At 41.2% G+C, this 17,288-nt stretch overlaps 1 protein-coding gene across 2 annotated transcripts in view; it reads left to right on the top strand.

The window, feature by feature from the left end:
• The window catches only part of ITPR2 (inositol 1,4,5-trisphosphate receptor type 2), a 243,686-nt gene that overhangs the window by 52,760 nt on the left and 173,638 nt on the right, over positions 1-17,288 (top strand). Inside the window, exons 10-13 of one of the 2 annotated variants that reach the window (XM_063154179.1) lie at positions 4,716-4,760; positions 13,485-13,639; positions 14,998-15,097; positions 15,218-15,378. In XM_063154179.1, the coding sequence (XP_063010249.1) occupies positions 4,716-4,760; positions 13,485-13,639; positions 14,998-15,097; positions 15,218-15,378 (461 nt within the window). The remainder of the gene's footprint in view (positions 1-4,715; positions 4,761-13,484; positions 13,640-14,997; positions 15,098-15,217; positions 15,379-17,288) is intronic. The other variant, XM_063154180.1, reaches the window with a different exon arrangement.

Here is a 17,288-nt window from a genome sequence, read left to right as displayed (position 1 = left end):
GCCATTGCTTACACAGCAGCTGGAAATGCCATCAAGATGATCTTTCTTCTAGTAATGAGGGTGAAAAATCAGGACAGGAAGGTGTTGGGGCTCTTCTCATTCCTGGTTTTGACTTGCAGGGGGGCCTGAAGCAAACAAAAAGGTTCTGCTTTCCCAGTGCTCCCTGGAAACTTGTCTGATCTGCTAAGACATGGCTCATGAGGAAAAGACAATCCTGAAAGTAAAGGCCTTTTAAGATTGTTAAACTTTCCTTGCATGATGATTATCAGGAGCTCTGTGCTGATGCTGAGGAGGGGTTGAATGGAGTTTATCGAGGTAGAGCTGCAGCCAGGCTTTGTCTGGCAAGTTAATAAGATGGCAAAAGTCCTTTGAATGCCACTGAAAGTCTTTGAAATTGTGCAAAAGTCCTTTGGATTTATCGAAAGCTTATCAGTATGACATTAACAAAGAACAAAGCGAGCCTAATGAAGATGAAAGATTTGAAAAGTGGATTATTTTTCTTTTGTCCTGGCTTTTCTTCCCCGAAACACTTGCCCTTGTTGGCTGGGTAACAGGCTGTGTGTTAACAGGCTGGTTATCAAATGAAATGGGGAATGTTTGAGTGTGTTGAATTACATCCTTTTATGCTTTGTCTGTCAGGGTTTCCTTCATAAATGCAGGTTTTAACCAAGTCATTAAAATGCTCATTTAGCTGAAATTTGGCAATCTAATTCTTCCCTTGACAAGATGCTTTAAATATCCTTTACCTAGTCAACAAAATTTGATTAAAATCAGCATGGGTGTTTCTTTCCCCAGACTCCTCTCTCTCCTTCTTAACTGAGCGTCCAAAAATAGCCTGTTTGGGTACTTTCCATGCATTCCTCCAAGAAAACAACCTTCAGTAGAAATGTGGAGTTTCAAACTTCTTGAATTGTAAAGGATATCTAGCTATGTGAAGATGCAAAAGTAAAATTAAAGCCAGGAATAACCTGTGAGATGATCTGGACGATAGTAGAACCCCAGGAAATGATGCACTGCAGACTTGTGAGGTTTGAAAACTTTAAGGTACAACTTTGAGTAGCTTTAATCAGTGGAAATGACAGAGCCTGGAACTTCTGGTGCTCAATCTAGTGGAATCCCTCTCAGGGTTAGCAGGTCACTGGCATTCTCTGAGCACCAACTACCAGAAGTAGCACACAAACACACAGAGATGAAAGTTGCCTTCCTGCTATACAGACTTTTCAGATTTTGTAAAATTACTAAGTGAAAATTCAGCAATGAGATTTCTTGCCTGTTCATGTTGTTCTATCAAGAAATACTTTGTCTATACCTCAGTTTTCCATGTGTAAAGGTTACTTCCATTATGAGTTTGTCATATATACTTTCTCCTGGGGGCCTTCTGCTGCTCCCACAGGGTGAGGATGCTGATATATGTATGCGTTCAGACATCTCATCTTTTCACATAGCACTGTGTACCAAGGCTGAGCCTGAAATCTGTCCAAGAGTCACCAATTTTTATACTCAGGAGGACCACCTGCAGCACTGGCTCCTGAGCCTGAGCACCTTCAGGCTCTCTCAGATACCCTCTGTGGATCACAATTTGGGAATTTGGCTTCTTGCAGAGGGGTGCAACTAAATTCTATTTAAATGTAGATTTAAAAGAAGGTATTGCCTTCTCTGTAGTTGCAAATCTGTCTCTAAACTCCAGAATGAGAAGTGTAAATGAGAAACTCTTTTTGTGGTACCTTTTTCTTTCTCATTCATGGAAGGGTAAAAATTACTGTGCCTGAGTTTGTTGAAAAACAAGCAGCAGAAGATTATGATTTCTGGATTATTCTTTACTGCAAAAGAAGCTGATGAAGATATACTAAAAAAAAAAGCCAAAACCCAAAACAACATATAATGAAACTATTACAATAATAATTTATACAATTACACTTGCTTAAGCTCTGCAGTTTATAATTCTTCTTGTTCTTGGTGCATATTGGCTGCATGCACCTTCCAGTGGCATTTTACAGCAATATTCAGTGCTGTATTTCAGGTACAATTCAGTAAATTGAAATTTCAAGACATCCAATGACACAAAAAAGCTTGAAAAGTGTTGAGCTTTATTGAGGCCTATTTTGGCATAGCATTCTTTCTTTCTAAATATCTGCAGAAAATTTTACTTGATTTCATTAGTAGCAAGATAAAAATACTAATGTTGTTCTTTTCAAGGCTTCTTTTGTTTTGGCAATTTATTGAAGAATGTGGAAGTGATCTTACATTAATCAGAAAAAGCAATAGGTTTTGGAGTGCTGAGACTGTCATTGTGTCCTTAGGTCATTCTGGGCTGGGATATTGAAAGGGACTCAGAACAGGTGTAATATGACACACAACACTAGATGATTTATTCCCCTTCTATCTGGAGAATGAAGCATGGGATAATAGCTGCTGGTCTGTTTTGTAGAAACCCTCAGCACCAACAATCTCAGTTGAAATGAAAATGAAAGTGGCAGCTGCTGACCAGAGCTGAAAATGGGGCCATGGATGTCAGCCTGAAAACTGAGTTCCATTATGTTTATGGTTTAATGTCTGCATCTCAAAACTTTCTCTAAACAATGTCTTTTTGGGTTTATTATTTCTGTAACAGCAGGGCAAGAAAAAGCATCATCAAGGATGTACTTGATTTCTCACCTGAGCCTTCTGTCTCCATCACCCTCAGTCTAAAAGTGACCTGTTTTGGAAATTTGAAGGCAGTCTGTTCAGTCATTTTTTGAAAAGGCAGGAAGTGTCAATTAGAGTCTCCTAATTTCTCCTGTTACTGTTATAAATATCTATATATATATTTAATCACCCTTATGTTGAAAGCAAGCAGCTGAAGGATGTCAGAATTCAGTTCATATTGGGTAGGTAACTCTATTCACTTGAGTCCTTCAATGAAAACCTGAAGGATCAAATCCTCAGTGCCAAGTTCTCTGTGCTGGCTTTAGTGGCAAACCTGAGATGACCCAGACTTTCTTGCTTGCTTGCAACTAGCAATATCTGAAGGTAGCATAGAAATTCAGCCTTCCTGTACCTTCTCTGCACCTTTGCTGGAAGGCCACAGTGTGTGGCTGGGACTGAGGAGCGCTGCCTGCTGATTTTGTCTCCTCTTGATGAGGGACCAAAGGCAGAGAACTCAGCTTGGCTGCTAAAATTGGGACACCAGGATTATTTTAAGGTGTCAGGTGAACAAATGTCATGCTGAAAGAAATGTGGAAACTTAAGAAGGAACCAAAACTTTGTGAAGATAGTTACATATGTGTATAACTTCTAGTTTTTTGGTGTTCATCTCATTCCTGATGCTGTATAGCAGTAGCAAGAGGCACTTGGAGTTGGGAGACTGTGACAATGTCAGGGAGGAGCAAAATGAACTATTTGAGACAGGTGTCAGCTCAGGGAAGAAAGCAAGGTCTCTGAATTAAGTTTTTAATGGTAACACAGTGGCTAATGCAAAAAATGATATGGAAACAGAATAAACCCTTGGTCATTTCTGTGTTAGCACATCAAGTTGTGACATGTAGGGAAGGTATTTTCAGCCATTTGACAAAGATTTGAAAGTTTTCCTCCTTTCTTCAGGCTTCTGTTGTGGAGTGGGCATTTTGAGGGGTTAAAGAGATACAAATTATAAATGTTTAATAAAAGTGTTATCAGTGTAACAGAATCTCTTCTCAACAGTTGTCTGTTTAATGTTAGATGTATGATAATGTGATATTGAAAAGTTCCTCTGGGACTCATGCATCATGCCCTGTGCAATTCTCTTCTGACTCTTCCACACTGGTAATGCCAAATTCAAGCCAAGAAAATGACAGTACTCATCTGTAAGATGTATACACACTGTAATTGCCTGAGAAGAAAATTGTCTTTTGTAACTTATAATCTTACTTCAGCATTTTCAGCATATCCTGTGTCAGAGAATATTGGTAAATATTGACACAAAATTGTTTCTTCGTGTAAATCAAATCTTTAAAGGTTTCAGGTGCAGCTAGTGAGTGGGTGTGTGTGTTTTTGTTTACTTGTGAATATGTCTGCCTACATAATCCTTAATCTTATAGGCTACATATTTCTCTTGTCAAAAGTATGATATTTAACAGCTTTTAAATAGTAATACTTTAAAGTTATTATTGTATACCATCTTTTATCCAAGCTTCTCCTCGTACAAATTAATGCTTGATAATCCTGATAGACATAGAAAATATTATCCCCATTAATAATAGCTAAACAGTACTACAGTGTAATGAAATAATTTTCTCTAGTGGCATTGTCACTCCTGTTTCAAAGATGAGTTAGTTCTGAATTCACTGTCTTCTCCTGTAAAATCTCAGTATACATAGAGACTGTTATTTTTTATCTCAGTCTATCTGCCCAGGGTCAATCCTGGAACTGATTGCGTGTGCATCTGTGTGGGTGACTGTAACTGGCTGCATTTAGAATAGTAACTGTGCTTTCTTCATCATCCCTTTTGGGTTTGGTTGTTTGAGATTTCTCTTGAGTTAACAAGCTTGATTGCAGATGCTCTTTCTAGAGGTGAGGACATAACCAGCTAAGTCAGCCAGAAATTGAAGCAGTAAGTCTTTTACTCTCACACTGCTTCTAAAACTCCACTCTCCTTTTGCAGGGTGGAAACATAACAGAGAACTGAACCAAACCCTCTCCCCCAGTTATGAAATGTTTGAAAGCTATTGAGATAGTATTTGACTTCTTTTCTTTTCCAGCTTAACCCACACTACCCTGAAGGTAATAATGAAGGAAAAGCTTTGGTAAGTGGAATTTATGTTGCATATAATCTGGGGAATGCTGTATCCTTAACCCAGCACATCCTGGCATATGGAAGCTCTTCATAGCTTTCCTTTTCCTTATGTGTTCCAGCTGCTGGGATTGCTTTCCATATCCTGTGTAAGGTAGGATGCATCTCGGAACTGGCAATTCAGAAAGTTTTCCCTCACTCTGAGGCAAATGATAAGAAACTTATTCAAATTCTGCATCAAAGTGGCATTAGTTGAAGCTGTTCTGCTTGTTGTCTGACTGCAGATATGAAATGTGTTGGTTCTTAGCTCAGATGTGTTATTTCCTGACAACAGCCTTTGCCTGATACAGCTTCAACAGTATTTTAGCTAATTCTGACTAATGAGGCCAGACATGGAGATTATAGTGTGTGAAGGAAGTTGGGGGAAGTCTCCTTGAGGGAGTCTTATTGTTACTAAGTCAACAAATATTCCCAAAAAGAATAATTCCTCCATCAAATTCATGAGATTGCCTTGGAAAAGCCGAGATCTTCTTAAAAAAAATTCAATTTAATTTCTTTCTGCTTGCCTTCCGGCTTTTGTTCTTTAAGAGGACACATTTTCAAGTTTTTCTCTGCACAGAGAAGGAATTTTTGATTTTTCATGACAAGAAACCCAAGATTCTTACATAATTACATGCCTTGAGGACTCCAATTTTAATAAAAATGAAGCCTTTCATAGGAGTTGGCTACATTGGTTTTCCATCTTCCCTGATATTTGGCATTAGTGGTGATATTGCAATAAGAGCTAAGCTGTCCAGAGAAATGAGAATTCTCTCCTATGAAAGTACCGAAGTTCCACCAGTTTTTTCTCTTTTGTATTGAAATGAAACTTGAGGCCTTTGAAGCTTTGGAATGGAAATCAAGATCAGTTCTAGAATTCTCCAGTGAGTAGGTGTTAGGCCCTTGTCACTGAGGAGCCAATCCTATGGTACCACACCATACTTATTTATGGTGTAAGTTTTCCCTCTGTAGCCATTCCAGTTCATCTAAATAGTTAAATATTCCCTGGACTGGATAATGACAAAGGCACAAATGTAATCTAAGCATGAATGTTAAAGGTGGCTTCACTATCAGTTTGGCTTATTCCTCCTTGATATTGGTTTCAGCTAAAACCCCAGACCAGATAAATCACATTAGAGGAATGCTTCCAATAAAAAAGTAATCAAAGCTGGTTGATGATTAAAGCTAATATCTCTGTGGACATTTTAAATTATGCAGTCAGCACTTTCCTATGAAAGATGTTTTGTGGAAGAACTTTTAGCAATTTTTGGTGACACCTCCATGTAAATCCAAGCCTACAGGCTCTATTAGTGTGGTAAAAATCCTTTTGGATCCTTCACTCCTTTATAATCTTGTTGGAAATGCCATGAGTCAGCAATGGCTATTTAAGCCTTCATTTAGCCCTGGAGCAACCCAATGTAGAAACTTCATATCCCTGTGCAGGAATTTCTTTGATGTTACAATGATGCAGTGCATTGAATTGTCCCTCAAAAGTAAAAGAATCTTGTAATATTTGGAGTTCTTGGAGGGTCAGCTATGTCGCTCTTGTATCCAATAGCACATAACCTGGAGCACACAGGCTTTCCTTGCTCTGGTTATCATCTATAGTGTTTCCTCTGCCTGGTCTCTGCCTAATTGGCTCACAGCAAAGGCACTTTCTTTTCCATCCTTTGAAGCAATTAATTTTGAAATACTGCCCATGAAGTAAATCTGTAGTGGAGAGGTTGAAGTGGAGTCTGAGTAGCAGAGAGATAGGAGATGAATAAACAAATCCTTGTGGCTGAAGGGCTGAACCTGTAGCCTGTGCCCTTGAGGCCAGGAAGGCCAATGGAATCCTGGGGTGCACTGGGAAGAGCAGTGCCAGCAGCTCAGGGAGTGATCCTGCCCCTCTGCCCAGCCCTGGGAGGCACATCTGCAGTGCTGTGTCCAGCCCTGGGCTCCTCAGCACAGCAGGGACAGGGAGCTCCTGGATTGGGGCCAGTGGAGCTGCAGAGATGATTCAGGGCCTGGAGCATCTGTGGCAGGGAAAGGCTGAGGGAGCTGGGGCTGTCCAGCCTGGAGAGGAGCCCCAGCTGAGAGGGGCCCTCAGCCCTGGGTGTCCCTGTGTGCAGGGAGGGCTCCGAGCAGGGCCCAGGCTCTGCTCCAGGGCCCAGCAATGGCACCAGAGGAACGGGCAGGGACTGAGCCCAGGAGGTTCCACCTGGGCACGAGGCAGAACTTCTGTCCTGGGCAGCGGCCGAGGACTGAACAGATTGAACAGAGTGGGTGTTGAGTCTCCTCATTGGGGATATTCCAGAACCATCTGGACTGGACACAATCCTGTGCCCTGTGCTGTGGGATGGCCCTGTTGGAGCAGGGAGGGAAGTGGCACTGACCCACTGTGGTCCCTTCAGCCTGAGCCATTCTGGGACTCTCTTTTCTCTACTGGACTGTTGGATGAAACGGTAGTAGTTCCTTCTCTGTTGTCTGGGTTTTAAAGGCAGCACAGCCATCTGTGCATTCTGTGCCAGCCCTGAATCCCTCAGCATGTGCTGGGGCTGCTTGTGTGTGTTCATGTCCTGGTTTACAAGGCCTAATCCCAGTGGCTCAGGCAACTGAATTTTGGGAAGCAGCAATGGAGAATGGTTTTCCATGATGCAGCAGTGGGCACGGACACCAGGGTTCTCCCTAAGCACATCTTTTCTGCCTTGCCTTAAGTGACTCCAGAGTCACTTAAGGGTTGAAAGAATTTTGGCTCCAGAGAGCATAAATATTACTGGAAGTCACTGGGACTTCTGTTCCCAAGCATTAAATGTATGTTTGGACTGAGGTTCATTGCTTGTTTATGAGCTGCTTCTTGACAATCCAGCCAAATTGTCTTGTGAAGCAGTGGTTTTAATTCTGGTAAAATTTGGCCTTGCAATGAGTTATTGATATTCCCACATCTAAGTTCCAGAATATTTTTTTTAGGTTGGAAGACCTTTTTGAGATTTAAGGGTCTTATCAAAAGAGGGCTCCTTCATCTCTTAAAGTCCAGGAGATTGTAGTGTATCATGTATCAAAATGCAGTGCTCTGTGTTACAGCTCCCACTAACCCCAAAATTGGTGTTTTTTATGCTGCAAATTACTATGCTTGTTCTAAGGAGAGAAATGTACAGCATCAAGAAGAATGCTACCAACATCAGGGAAATGTCAGGAGCAGCTGGGAACCTGGCATTTGTTAGTGCCTTTGTGTTAAAGGCTGACTTTGGATGGGTACCTTATCTCCATTTGTCTGCATTTTCATGAGAGGGCTAATTCTAACCAGTTCCCATCTGTCTTTTATTGTTGAGATTTTTGTTAGGGTGGAGACTGGTATGTACTCACTTATCTTGTAAAGAAGTTGGGCAGTTCTACTGTGGGCTGCCAGGTACAATTTGATGTATCTCCTTTGACTTCTGTTTATATATCTTTATGAATTCCCAACATTCTGCAATTCTAACTTTTCCTTTTTGCTGTCAACCCAGGAGTTTTTTTTTCCTGATAAAAACTGTAAATTAATTTGTTTTTATTAAAAAATATTTTATTTTACCTTCCAGGAATGACCTATATTGAATTACATATTTTATGTGAGTGATGCTGTTTAAACAAGTAAAATAGAGAATCTGAAAAACACTGAAAAGAAAAGAGAAAAGAAAAATCATCAGCTTAAAAATGGCAGCTTATATAAAGCCAGCAGTCAGACCACTGGGGAGGCTGGGGGAGAAGGGGAGACACGGATGCCGGCACATTATTATTATTCTGCTGTTGCACACGGGTCTGAATCAGCTCTGGAAATGCATACATTGTTTCTTACAGAATGTCTCTGGCTCCTAACAACAGGATTGCAACGTGATGTCTCTGCTAAAAACGAGATGACTCACAAATGAGTCAACAGTGAAGGTGTTACAGGAGGCTAACTGCTGTGCTGTCTGCCAGGGCTCCTAGCAGCCAGGAGCAAGGCTGGCCATTCATTTACTCCATTTTCTTCTCATAAAGAATTTTAAAAATAATCTAACCTATGGAGTTCTGCTCACGTTACTGCTCTGTGAAAATGCTGGTTTTGTAAGAGCCTCCTAAACTGGGTTAACGTATTGAGATACCACATTGCTCTGGATTTAACAGGCATTTTCAGAACTCTGGCTGCTATTAAATTTAATTTCTGCTGAAATCTGTAGTGCAGCTTAATGTATTCATTCAGGAGCAGGGCATTATCCTTGTCTGTCTCTATGCCACAAGAGGTGTCTTCACCAATTGGAATTGTAGATTGGGTTTCTAAAAGAAAAGGTATTTTAGGTTCTGTCATGTTTTTGGATTGCTTTTTGCAGTTGAAATGAAGGCCCTCCTGTAAGCAAAACTCCATGTAGATCTCTTGAATTTTAGGTATGATGCCCAGTTGACTTAAATAAGGAAGTTTTGGGATAGTAGCAATTAGTAGCAAATTCTGTTAAGAGCTGTGAAAAGGGTTATCTGCTGGGCTCAAAGTCTCAAGGAGGACAAATCTCATTGGACCTGATTATTTTGTCACTGATTCCAGCATGGGATTTGTCTCTCCTTACATTTGCCTTCCACATGGCAAGCGTATGTTTGTGCTTTTTTTTTTGTCTTTAAGCTTCTTTATAAATCATGGTGCAGTGTAAATCAGTGGTGGTAGCCCAGGAGTTAAAGACTTTGCTGTGGGCCTGGATCAGTATTTCCCCTTCTCACCAAAATGGAGGTTTTTCTCACCACCCAGGACTCTTTTTATGAATGTTCAGCTTTTGCTTTCCTAGATGAGTCCCACCCTGGTTGGGCCATGGGGGTTTACTCAGTTCTCCTTCCTGGATGTGATTATTGAGCTTTGCTGCTGCAGAATAAGGATGGGGGCTCATAGCTCTCTGTGCCAGTGCACACTGAGGTTTTCTCAGGCTGAAGGAGCTGACTCTGCTCTTTGTACCTCTGATACTTACACTGGGTTGTTTGGAAGGGGTGGATCCAACTCCTGCCAGGCAGAAGCAGAACTCAATGTGTGACCTCCTTGATCCTTGTGAGTGATTTAACCAGTGCACAAGAATGAAGTGATTGCACCTTCCTCACCTTGGGTATGTGTCTGATGTGACTTGTGACAGCCTGTTGCTAGTTTGTTGTAGTTTGGGACAACCAAACTATATACATTTTCCTTCCAGGAATGTACTATTTGGTAATATTGTTTTACCCACAGTTCTCTATGCTCCTGGCATGTAATCCACCTGGTTTTGTTTGTTTTTTATTAAATCCTGGAAGTGTTTTCCTTGGCTGTCACTGACCATATTGCCAACATCTCTGAAACTGTTCCATTGGCTTTCTCTTCACACTGCTTTAAGTTGAATTTTCTTCTCTCTGCATTTGAGTTCCTTTGCAGTTCTTTTCTTCTTTTCTCTTAATTGAATCCAGTTTTGCTGGCTGCATCTGCTCATATGCCAGTTGCTACCTGAGCAAATGTCATCTTGTTTTCATCTGCTTAGGAATGCAGTACTTCTCCTAAGCTATTGTCTAATTAATTTAAACTAGCCTAGTACTTTCACTTCTTTCCACATCCTCACATGGACTCACCTGCTGATTCAATAATGGCTGGGTTAAGTGCAGATTCTGATGGCTGCTTACTAAATTTAATTTATCGTGAGAGGCTTTCTGTATGCAAGTGTCTGTGCATTCTCTCTCTCCCACACAGGCATGTGCACGTGCACTGGGACATAAAATGAGGCACAAATACACATCCATGTTTGGTCCTATGTAATGACAGCATTGCTGTCTCTCATGTACCCCTTGTATAAAACTTGTTTCCAGAGCTCTCAGGTTGGGGGTCACTTCTTGGATTTTTTTTCTCATGAGTAGTGCTTAACTCCCATAACCTAGGTTGGGTTGTGAGATTCAGATTCTAAATTATTGCTGTAAGGAGAGTTCTGAGGTTTGTGGGGGAGTTCAGCCTGGAACTGCTGTACAGTTCTCCTGCAGGTCTGATTTTGCTCACCTAAGCTTGGCATTGCAGTTAGCTGTGTTGCAGGCACTGTCTTGCCCTCTGTTGAAGTAGAATTTCTTCTTAGGCTAAAAACCAGATCTTGTTCCAATGTCTGCCAGGTACTAAGCTTAGTACCTGGCAGACATTGATGGGTTGATGGGATTTAGGGCTGGTGAACTCATTGCTCAGCTGGATCTATACAACTGCTGGGGTCACTGGGTAATGAGCAGGGTTAGCCCCAAACTGCTGGGTGAACTTGTCCATAGAGCTAATGGTTGTGAGCTCCTAAAGCACAGGAGACCTGACTTTGCCTCCTGCCAGCTCACCCACTTTATACACTGGTCATGGTGTTCTGTGGTGGGGAATATCCCTTTGCCCAGTCTGGGTCAGGTGTCCTGTCCGTGTTCCCTCCCAGTATGGTTTCATGTTTTGGTCTGTATTTTACTCAGAGCCCCAGGATAAAAAGAAAACCATACAATTATGAAGTGTCCTGCCTTTTTGTATAACAGTCATTTCAGTTTAGAAATTATAGTGAAGTGGGTAGTTTCTGGGAAACCCTAATTAGATTTCACTGTAAGTTGTGGAAAATATCAAAAAGTTTGGATGCTGTCCTAAACTATCATGTACTACTCACTCCTTTACAGATCTCTTGAATTTTAAACTGGATTTCCAGTTTTCTCTTTTGTTATGAAGTGTAGGAAGTAGTTTTTTATTTAATATTAGACTCTGACTCACACCTGTTAAGCTCTCAGAAGGATTTTTTTATTGTTTCTATGCCTTTTCAGTTTGTGTTTCATCACGAGTACGTACAACAAAATATGTATGAAAATCACAAAAGCAATTTGCTGTTTTCTCAATCCTTGCATATAGGTTAAATTTTTTGTGCATTTTCAGTAGTATTTTTGAGCATAAGATACAAGAGGATGTGGGGACTGTCAGATGAGTTTACTCTTGTGCAAGTCACAGGAGATGGTTGCTCTTTGTCTTAGCAAGCCTTCCTCTCAAACACTTGTGGCAGTACCCTAATGACTAGAGGAGCCTAGGAAAAATGTCTTTCTGTATTTTTTTTCTGATCTCTCCATCCTTGATAGAAGTAATGGGATGGAGAGCTGGCATTTTGTAAGCTTGATAATGAAAAAATTGATGTTTTGGAAGGATTCAAAAAAGTGCCTTGAAATGAGTTGATAACTAATCCTTTCTTCCACAATTTCACCCATCCTCGATTTTGTTGTTTAATTTCAATTGGCAATATGGATAATCAAAGCTTTGCCCTTGATTATCCCTTACAGTTTGGTTTTAATCAAGTTACTAATGCAAACCAAGTAGAGCCTGGCCTTTTATGTTGTACAGCTCTTCCTTAGTGGTGTATTGTAAATCATCATAATAGCATTTCATGCTTCCAGGGTTGGATTTTTTTCTCTTTTGGCTTTCCTCATTCCTCTTCTCCTCGTCTGTGATGTATTCTGTGTACATGAATGGCCCTGGGCTGCCAGTCTCTTAATTGGTTATCAGTCTTTTGTTGGATGTGTAACTCGGCACCCCAGAGGAGCAGCTTTTACTCACACCAGTAATTCTCTTGGTTGCTGTGTGGATAGCTCTGAGTGACTCCATCAAGCCAAGAAATGTTCTCAGGGAAGGTGGCATCTGGAGTCTGTAGGCAAAGCTGTGGAGGTGACTAAAGATATGAGGATGGTGCTGCGGGGTCACAAAATTCCCCTGGGCTCTCAGCAGGTGGCGAGAGGCTGATCCCACCTTAGCTCATGGCTTTAGTTGAGTAACTCTGTCCCTCAAAAGGACAACTCCTGCCCTTGCAGGGGGTAAAATCAGACCTGTGTTGGACCCAGTCTCGGTGTGTTATCAGCCTGTGCTGAGATTTGTAATGCAATCCAGCTGGGGCTTTGCCTGCCCCCCTTGCCATGTCAAGCTGGTCCTGATGGAGCAGATGTTCTGCCTCCTGCTCTTTGGAGAGTGTGCACAGGATAAGAGGAAATGGCCTCAAGCTGCTCCACGGGTGCTGCAGGTTGGTCATCAGGAATAATTTCTTCTTGGAAAGGTCTGACAAACATTGGAAGGGGTTGTCCAGGCATGTGATGGAGTCCCCATCCCTGGAGGTATTCTGGAAACAACTGGACATGACTTGAGTTTAGTTGACAAGGTGGTGAGTTTAGTGACAAGGTGGTCAAAGGGTGGACTTGGTAATCTTGGAGATCTTTTCCAACCTAAATGATTCTGTGATTCTCTGAAAGCGTGCTGCTCTGATTCTGCAATCTGAGAGGAAAAAGCCATCAAACTTACATAAAACAACAATAGATTGAAGCAAATTGCTTAGTTTTTAAATCCCCTACTTGTCTTAAAAAAACCCCAGACAACTAATTTTCATTCATTCTCTTGTTTCAAACGTGGCCCTTTCCAGATCAGCACTGTGTAGTTGCATCAGGTGGGAGTGAGGGGTCTGCAGCTACTGCAGGTTTTTGAGGTTGTAGGTGTCCAAAAAAGCATATCCAGTGCTGCAATGCCTCTATAGCTTGTGGCCTGCTGTTGTTCTAATGACTGCCTGAGACCCCATGAAGCAAAGTGCATCCTTTGTGTTACTCCAAAGCCAGTCGTGGTAGATTCTTGCTTGAAGGTAAAAAAAAAAAATTCAGACGTATTACTTGTCTGCAAGGTAATTGAAGAATTTCTAATGGGCCCTGATGCAAGCAAATAACCCTTGTGCCTAATCAGCAGAGAGAAGGCGACCTTCCTGCTTCAAAGAAGAAACGCCAGGCAGGGGAGAAGATTATGTATACTTTGGTCTCTGTGCCACATGGAAATGACATCGCATCTCTCTTTGAACTGGATGCCACCACCCTTCAGAGAGCTGATTGCCTGGTTCCAAGGTAAAATAAAAAAAAAAAAGGAAATGAAAAAAGGGCAGAAAATAGTGCTGTATTGACAGGGTTTCTTCCTGGCATTATGCTGGTGAGTAAAGCAGAAAAAAAGCAAACATGAACAAGTATTATCCTTCTGTTAAAATAAATAAGGGATGTATAAAACATGATACTGCTGCTGTGACTGGGTAAAATAATTACAAGGATAAAACAAGTGACACTTAGAGAGTGAGAAAAAATAATGGTCTAAATATTGCACAGATCTGTGCGAGGATAGAATTGAGCTCTGTGCACTGTTTGAAAAAAAATGTACTTTTAATAGATTTAACTGAATTGTTCCCAACAAAATAATGTGTGGGATGAGCTGGGCTTGTATTTCCCTGACAGATCATGATGCCGCTGAGCACATTTGTTATTCAAATGTATTCAGCAAGTGGCTTCTGGGTTTTAATTGTCAATATTTGAAATTTTAGCTGTGTAGCATAGCTGAGATTGGTTAGATAAGTCACACGATGTTGGTTGTGACTGAATGGGCTTGCAGACACTTGGGGCTGGTTGTTATGAGGGTGGATTTTAAAGCTGGGTACCCACAAATACGGATGTATGTGACTTTGAAGTGTGTTTGCTATCCTAAGTTCTGCCAGATAATTTGCTTACTTGAATACTCAAAAGCCCATCATCGTGAAAGGGAGAGCGTGAATGGAGACCACAGTGAATATATTTCAAAAGTAAAATTCAGAGTTAAAATTGTAATTGATTTCTCAGCTCTGCTTTTTGATAATACCACAGATTATCATATGGAAAGAATTTAGAAGGATCTCATATCTGCTCTTTGTTCACTTGATTTTCAGTTGAGAACTGGTACTGTAAATGCTTGCTCTGGAACAAGGGTTTGCAGATCATAATGATGAAGCTGTGAAACCACGGTCAGCTTTACTTTCTGGCTTTTGTGCTGTGACAGCTTAAAAGGATTCGTTATTCTGCAGGAAAAAAATAATAAAAGAATTGGATTTATTCATGAAATGTATTTCTGTTCAGATGGGATTTTATAACATCTTCCTTTTAGTTTTTTTTTCCTTTAAAGAATATTTTACTCCTAGACTTACATAAATACTTAAACCCTGCATTCCGCATAATCCCAAGATGCTGGCTGTTGTTGTTGCAGCTCTGGTCTGGGTGAGAAAGAAGGAGTCAAGGGAAGGAGTACTGCAGTGTCTTTTAGGTCCACCTCCCCTTTTTATTGCAGTGGCTGGTGTGGCTGCTGCTCTCCAGCCTCATGCCACAGGCAGGTGTTGCAGGGCATCCCACTTGCCCACGTGGGCTCAGGACTGATCCATCTCAGCTGCTGTTTGCTCTGTCCTCTGTAGGAACTCCTACGTCCGACTGAGGCACTTGTGCACCAACACTTGGGTCACCAGCACCAGCATCCCCATAGACACTGAGGAGGAGAGGCCTGTGATGTTAAAGGTAAACAAAACCCCAAACTCGTTCCTGATGCTGGCTCACTTCTAACCTATGAAGTGTGCATAATAATTAGGATAAAGGTAAGAGGATTTCTCACCCACTTTAAACCAAAAATCATTGCAGATTGGGACCTGCCAAACCAAAGAAGACAAGGAAGCTTTTGCCATTGTATCAGTTCCTCTCTCTGAGGTCAGAGACTTGGACTTTGCCAATGATGCCAACAAGGTTCTAGCATCAACTGTTAAAAAGCTGGAGAATGGAACAATAACCCAGAATGAAAGGAGGTTAGTGAGTTTTATTTTTTCCCCTGCTAAATTGATGTTTAGTTACTCATGGTAACACAGTCATGGGTAGGTGATATCCACATGGACAGAGACAACTGGGAGAGGACACTTCAGTTCTGAGAGTGCCAGCCTGGGGTTAGATGCCCCCTCTGTTGGAGCATACTTGCTGTTCCTCAGGCTGGTGTGTGTATTCCTGTGTAAAAGGGGGGTAAACAGCACTTCCCCAGCTCACTGGCCACATGGGTAGTTCCCTGGGCAAATGTCTTTATCTGGATTTCTTTTGATAATCTGCTTCTGAGCTGTAATGTGAAGGTGCATTGCATCTGATTCTCATGTACATGAAAGCAGCACTGCAGGGCTCTGGACCTGTGTGAAGTTCACCACACTGCAAAATCTGCAAAAGCCTTGAAGGAGGTCTCAGTGTGACTGAGAAGCTGCTCCATTTGCTTTTTCATACCTGTTTTCCCCTCTTCTCTTTTTCTATTTTACATCAATTTGGTGTTTACCCCTTGTATTCATCCCCGTTTTGTCTGTGGCACCATTGGAATGTCTGCTCCTCACACCCTCCCCTGAATCAAGGGATTTTGTGGTATATTTGTTGTACATTGTAGCCAGATATATTCCACTGCCAGTGATGGAGTTCACTATTTGTCTTCAGATGCCTGTGGTTAAACTGAATATAAGACAGCATCTCTGGCAGTGTGAGTCCATAACTGTAATATGTCATATACAGCTATTTTTTTTTCCTGAAGTGTGTCTTTTTGGTGATGAAATTGAATTTTTGCAGTCAGTTCACAGTAGAAATTACACCAGATGATTTAATACCCTAACATGCAGATTTTTAATGCCTGGCTGTTGGGACTCAGACTTGAAAAGCTGTGGGGGCCATTTCATGATTGAGTTGACTCAGAGAGGGATACAACAGTGTCCAGGTGGAACATCCCTGTCACTGTCAGTATTGTCAGGTCTTGATGCTGACAGATTGATACAACAAATGTGTAAAACTATTCAGAGATGTTTCACACCAGTGCCATTATTCGTTAGTTCTTGTGATTTCCTTTGGAAAAAACCCCAAATCATCTTTTTCCTGTCTTATCACCTTCTAGCATAGGGAAGTAGGTGTCCCAACAGTTTATTCCTTGTTGCTCCATCCTACAGCTGCCTTTTCTACTTTATTTTGTGGGGGTGACACACCCCTTCACTCAGAGGGTTTAGGTGAGCAGCCCAGCTCACTTGTGGATAATGGGAACTTTGTGTCTGGCTCCTACAAATGACTGAAATTTTCTTGGGAATTTTCCTGCCTCTTTCATAGCTGGCAGATTTGTTAGTTATAGACTAACAAATACCATTGACCAAATTGAGATGATGCTGAGTTTTTCATGTAAAAGATTGCTGGTGCTGTTAAGGGATATTCTTTGAAATCTGTGGACATCTGTGTTTCTCACTGCATGTCTGGCAAGGTGTTAGTAACAAGGAGGCAGCAATGACTTTATTTTCTTTTTTTTTTCCATTTATATTCTGTCTTTTTGCATTTTCTGAAGGTGGGAGAGAAGGAATTACTACTGCCTCTGTTGTTTTTAGCACTTGCTTCTGACAAATTTTTTGTTTAGCAAAGAGTGAAACAAATGCAGTTTCTTGGGTCAGTATATATAGGAAAACAGTTATATGTGAATATATTTATGAAAAAATGTATATATGAAACAGTTTCATGGGTCAGTAGGGAAATTAGCTAGTGGCAGAATGTTTTTATTCCTCTGGTTAATCCATCATCTTGTTTCACGGACCCATGATAAAGCATAAAAATCCTTGCTAGGCTGTGTAAGTTTCTTTTTACTGCTCCTGGGCCTTGAGGCCACCAGGTATAGATTTTGGGTCTCTGAATACTCTGTATCAATCCAGCAGCCTGTATT

The sequence above is a fragment of the Melospiza melodia genome, chromosome 4 (genome assembly GCF_035770615.1).
Source record: "Melospiza melodia melodia isolate bMelMel2 chromosome 4, bMelMel2.pri, whole genome shotgun sequence".
Taxonomy (NCBI): Eukaryota; Metazoa; Chordata; class Aves; order Passeriformes; family Passerellidae; genus Melospiza; species Melospiza melodia.
Note: the sequence above shows the minus strand (reverse complement) of the source record. Positions and strands in the feature narration are given on the sequence as shown.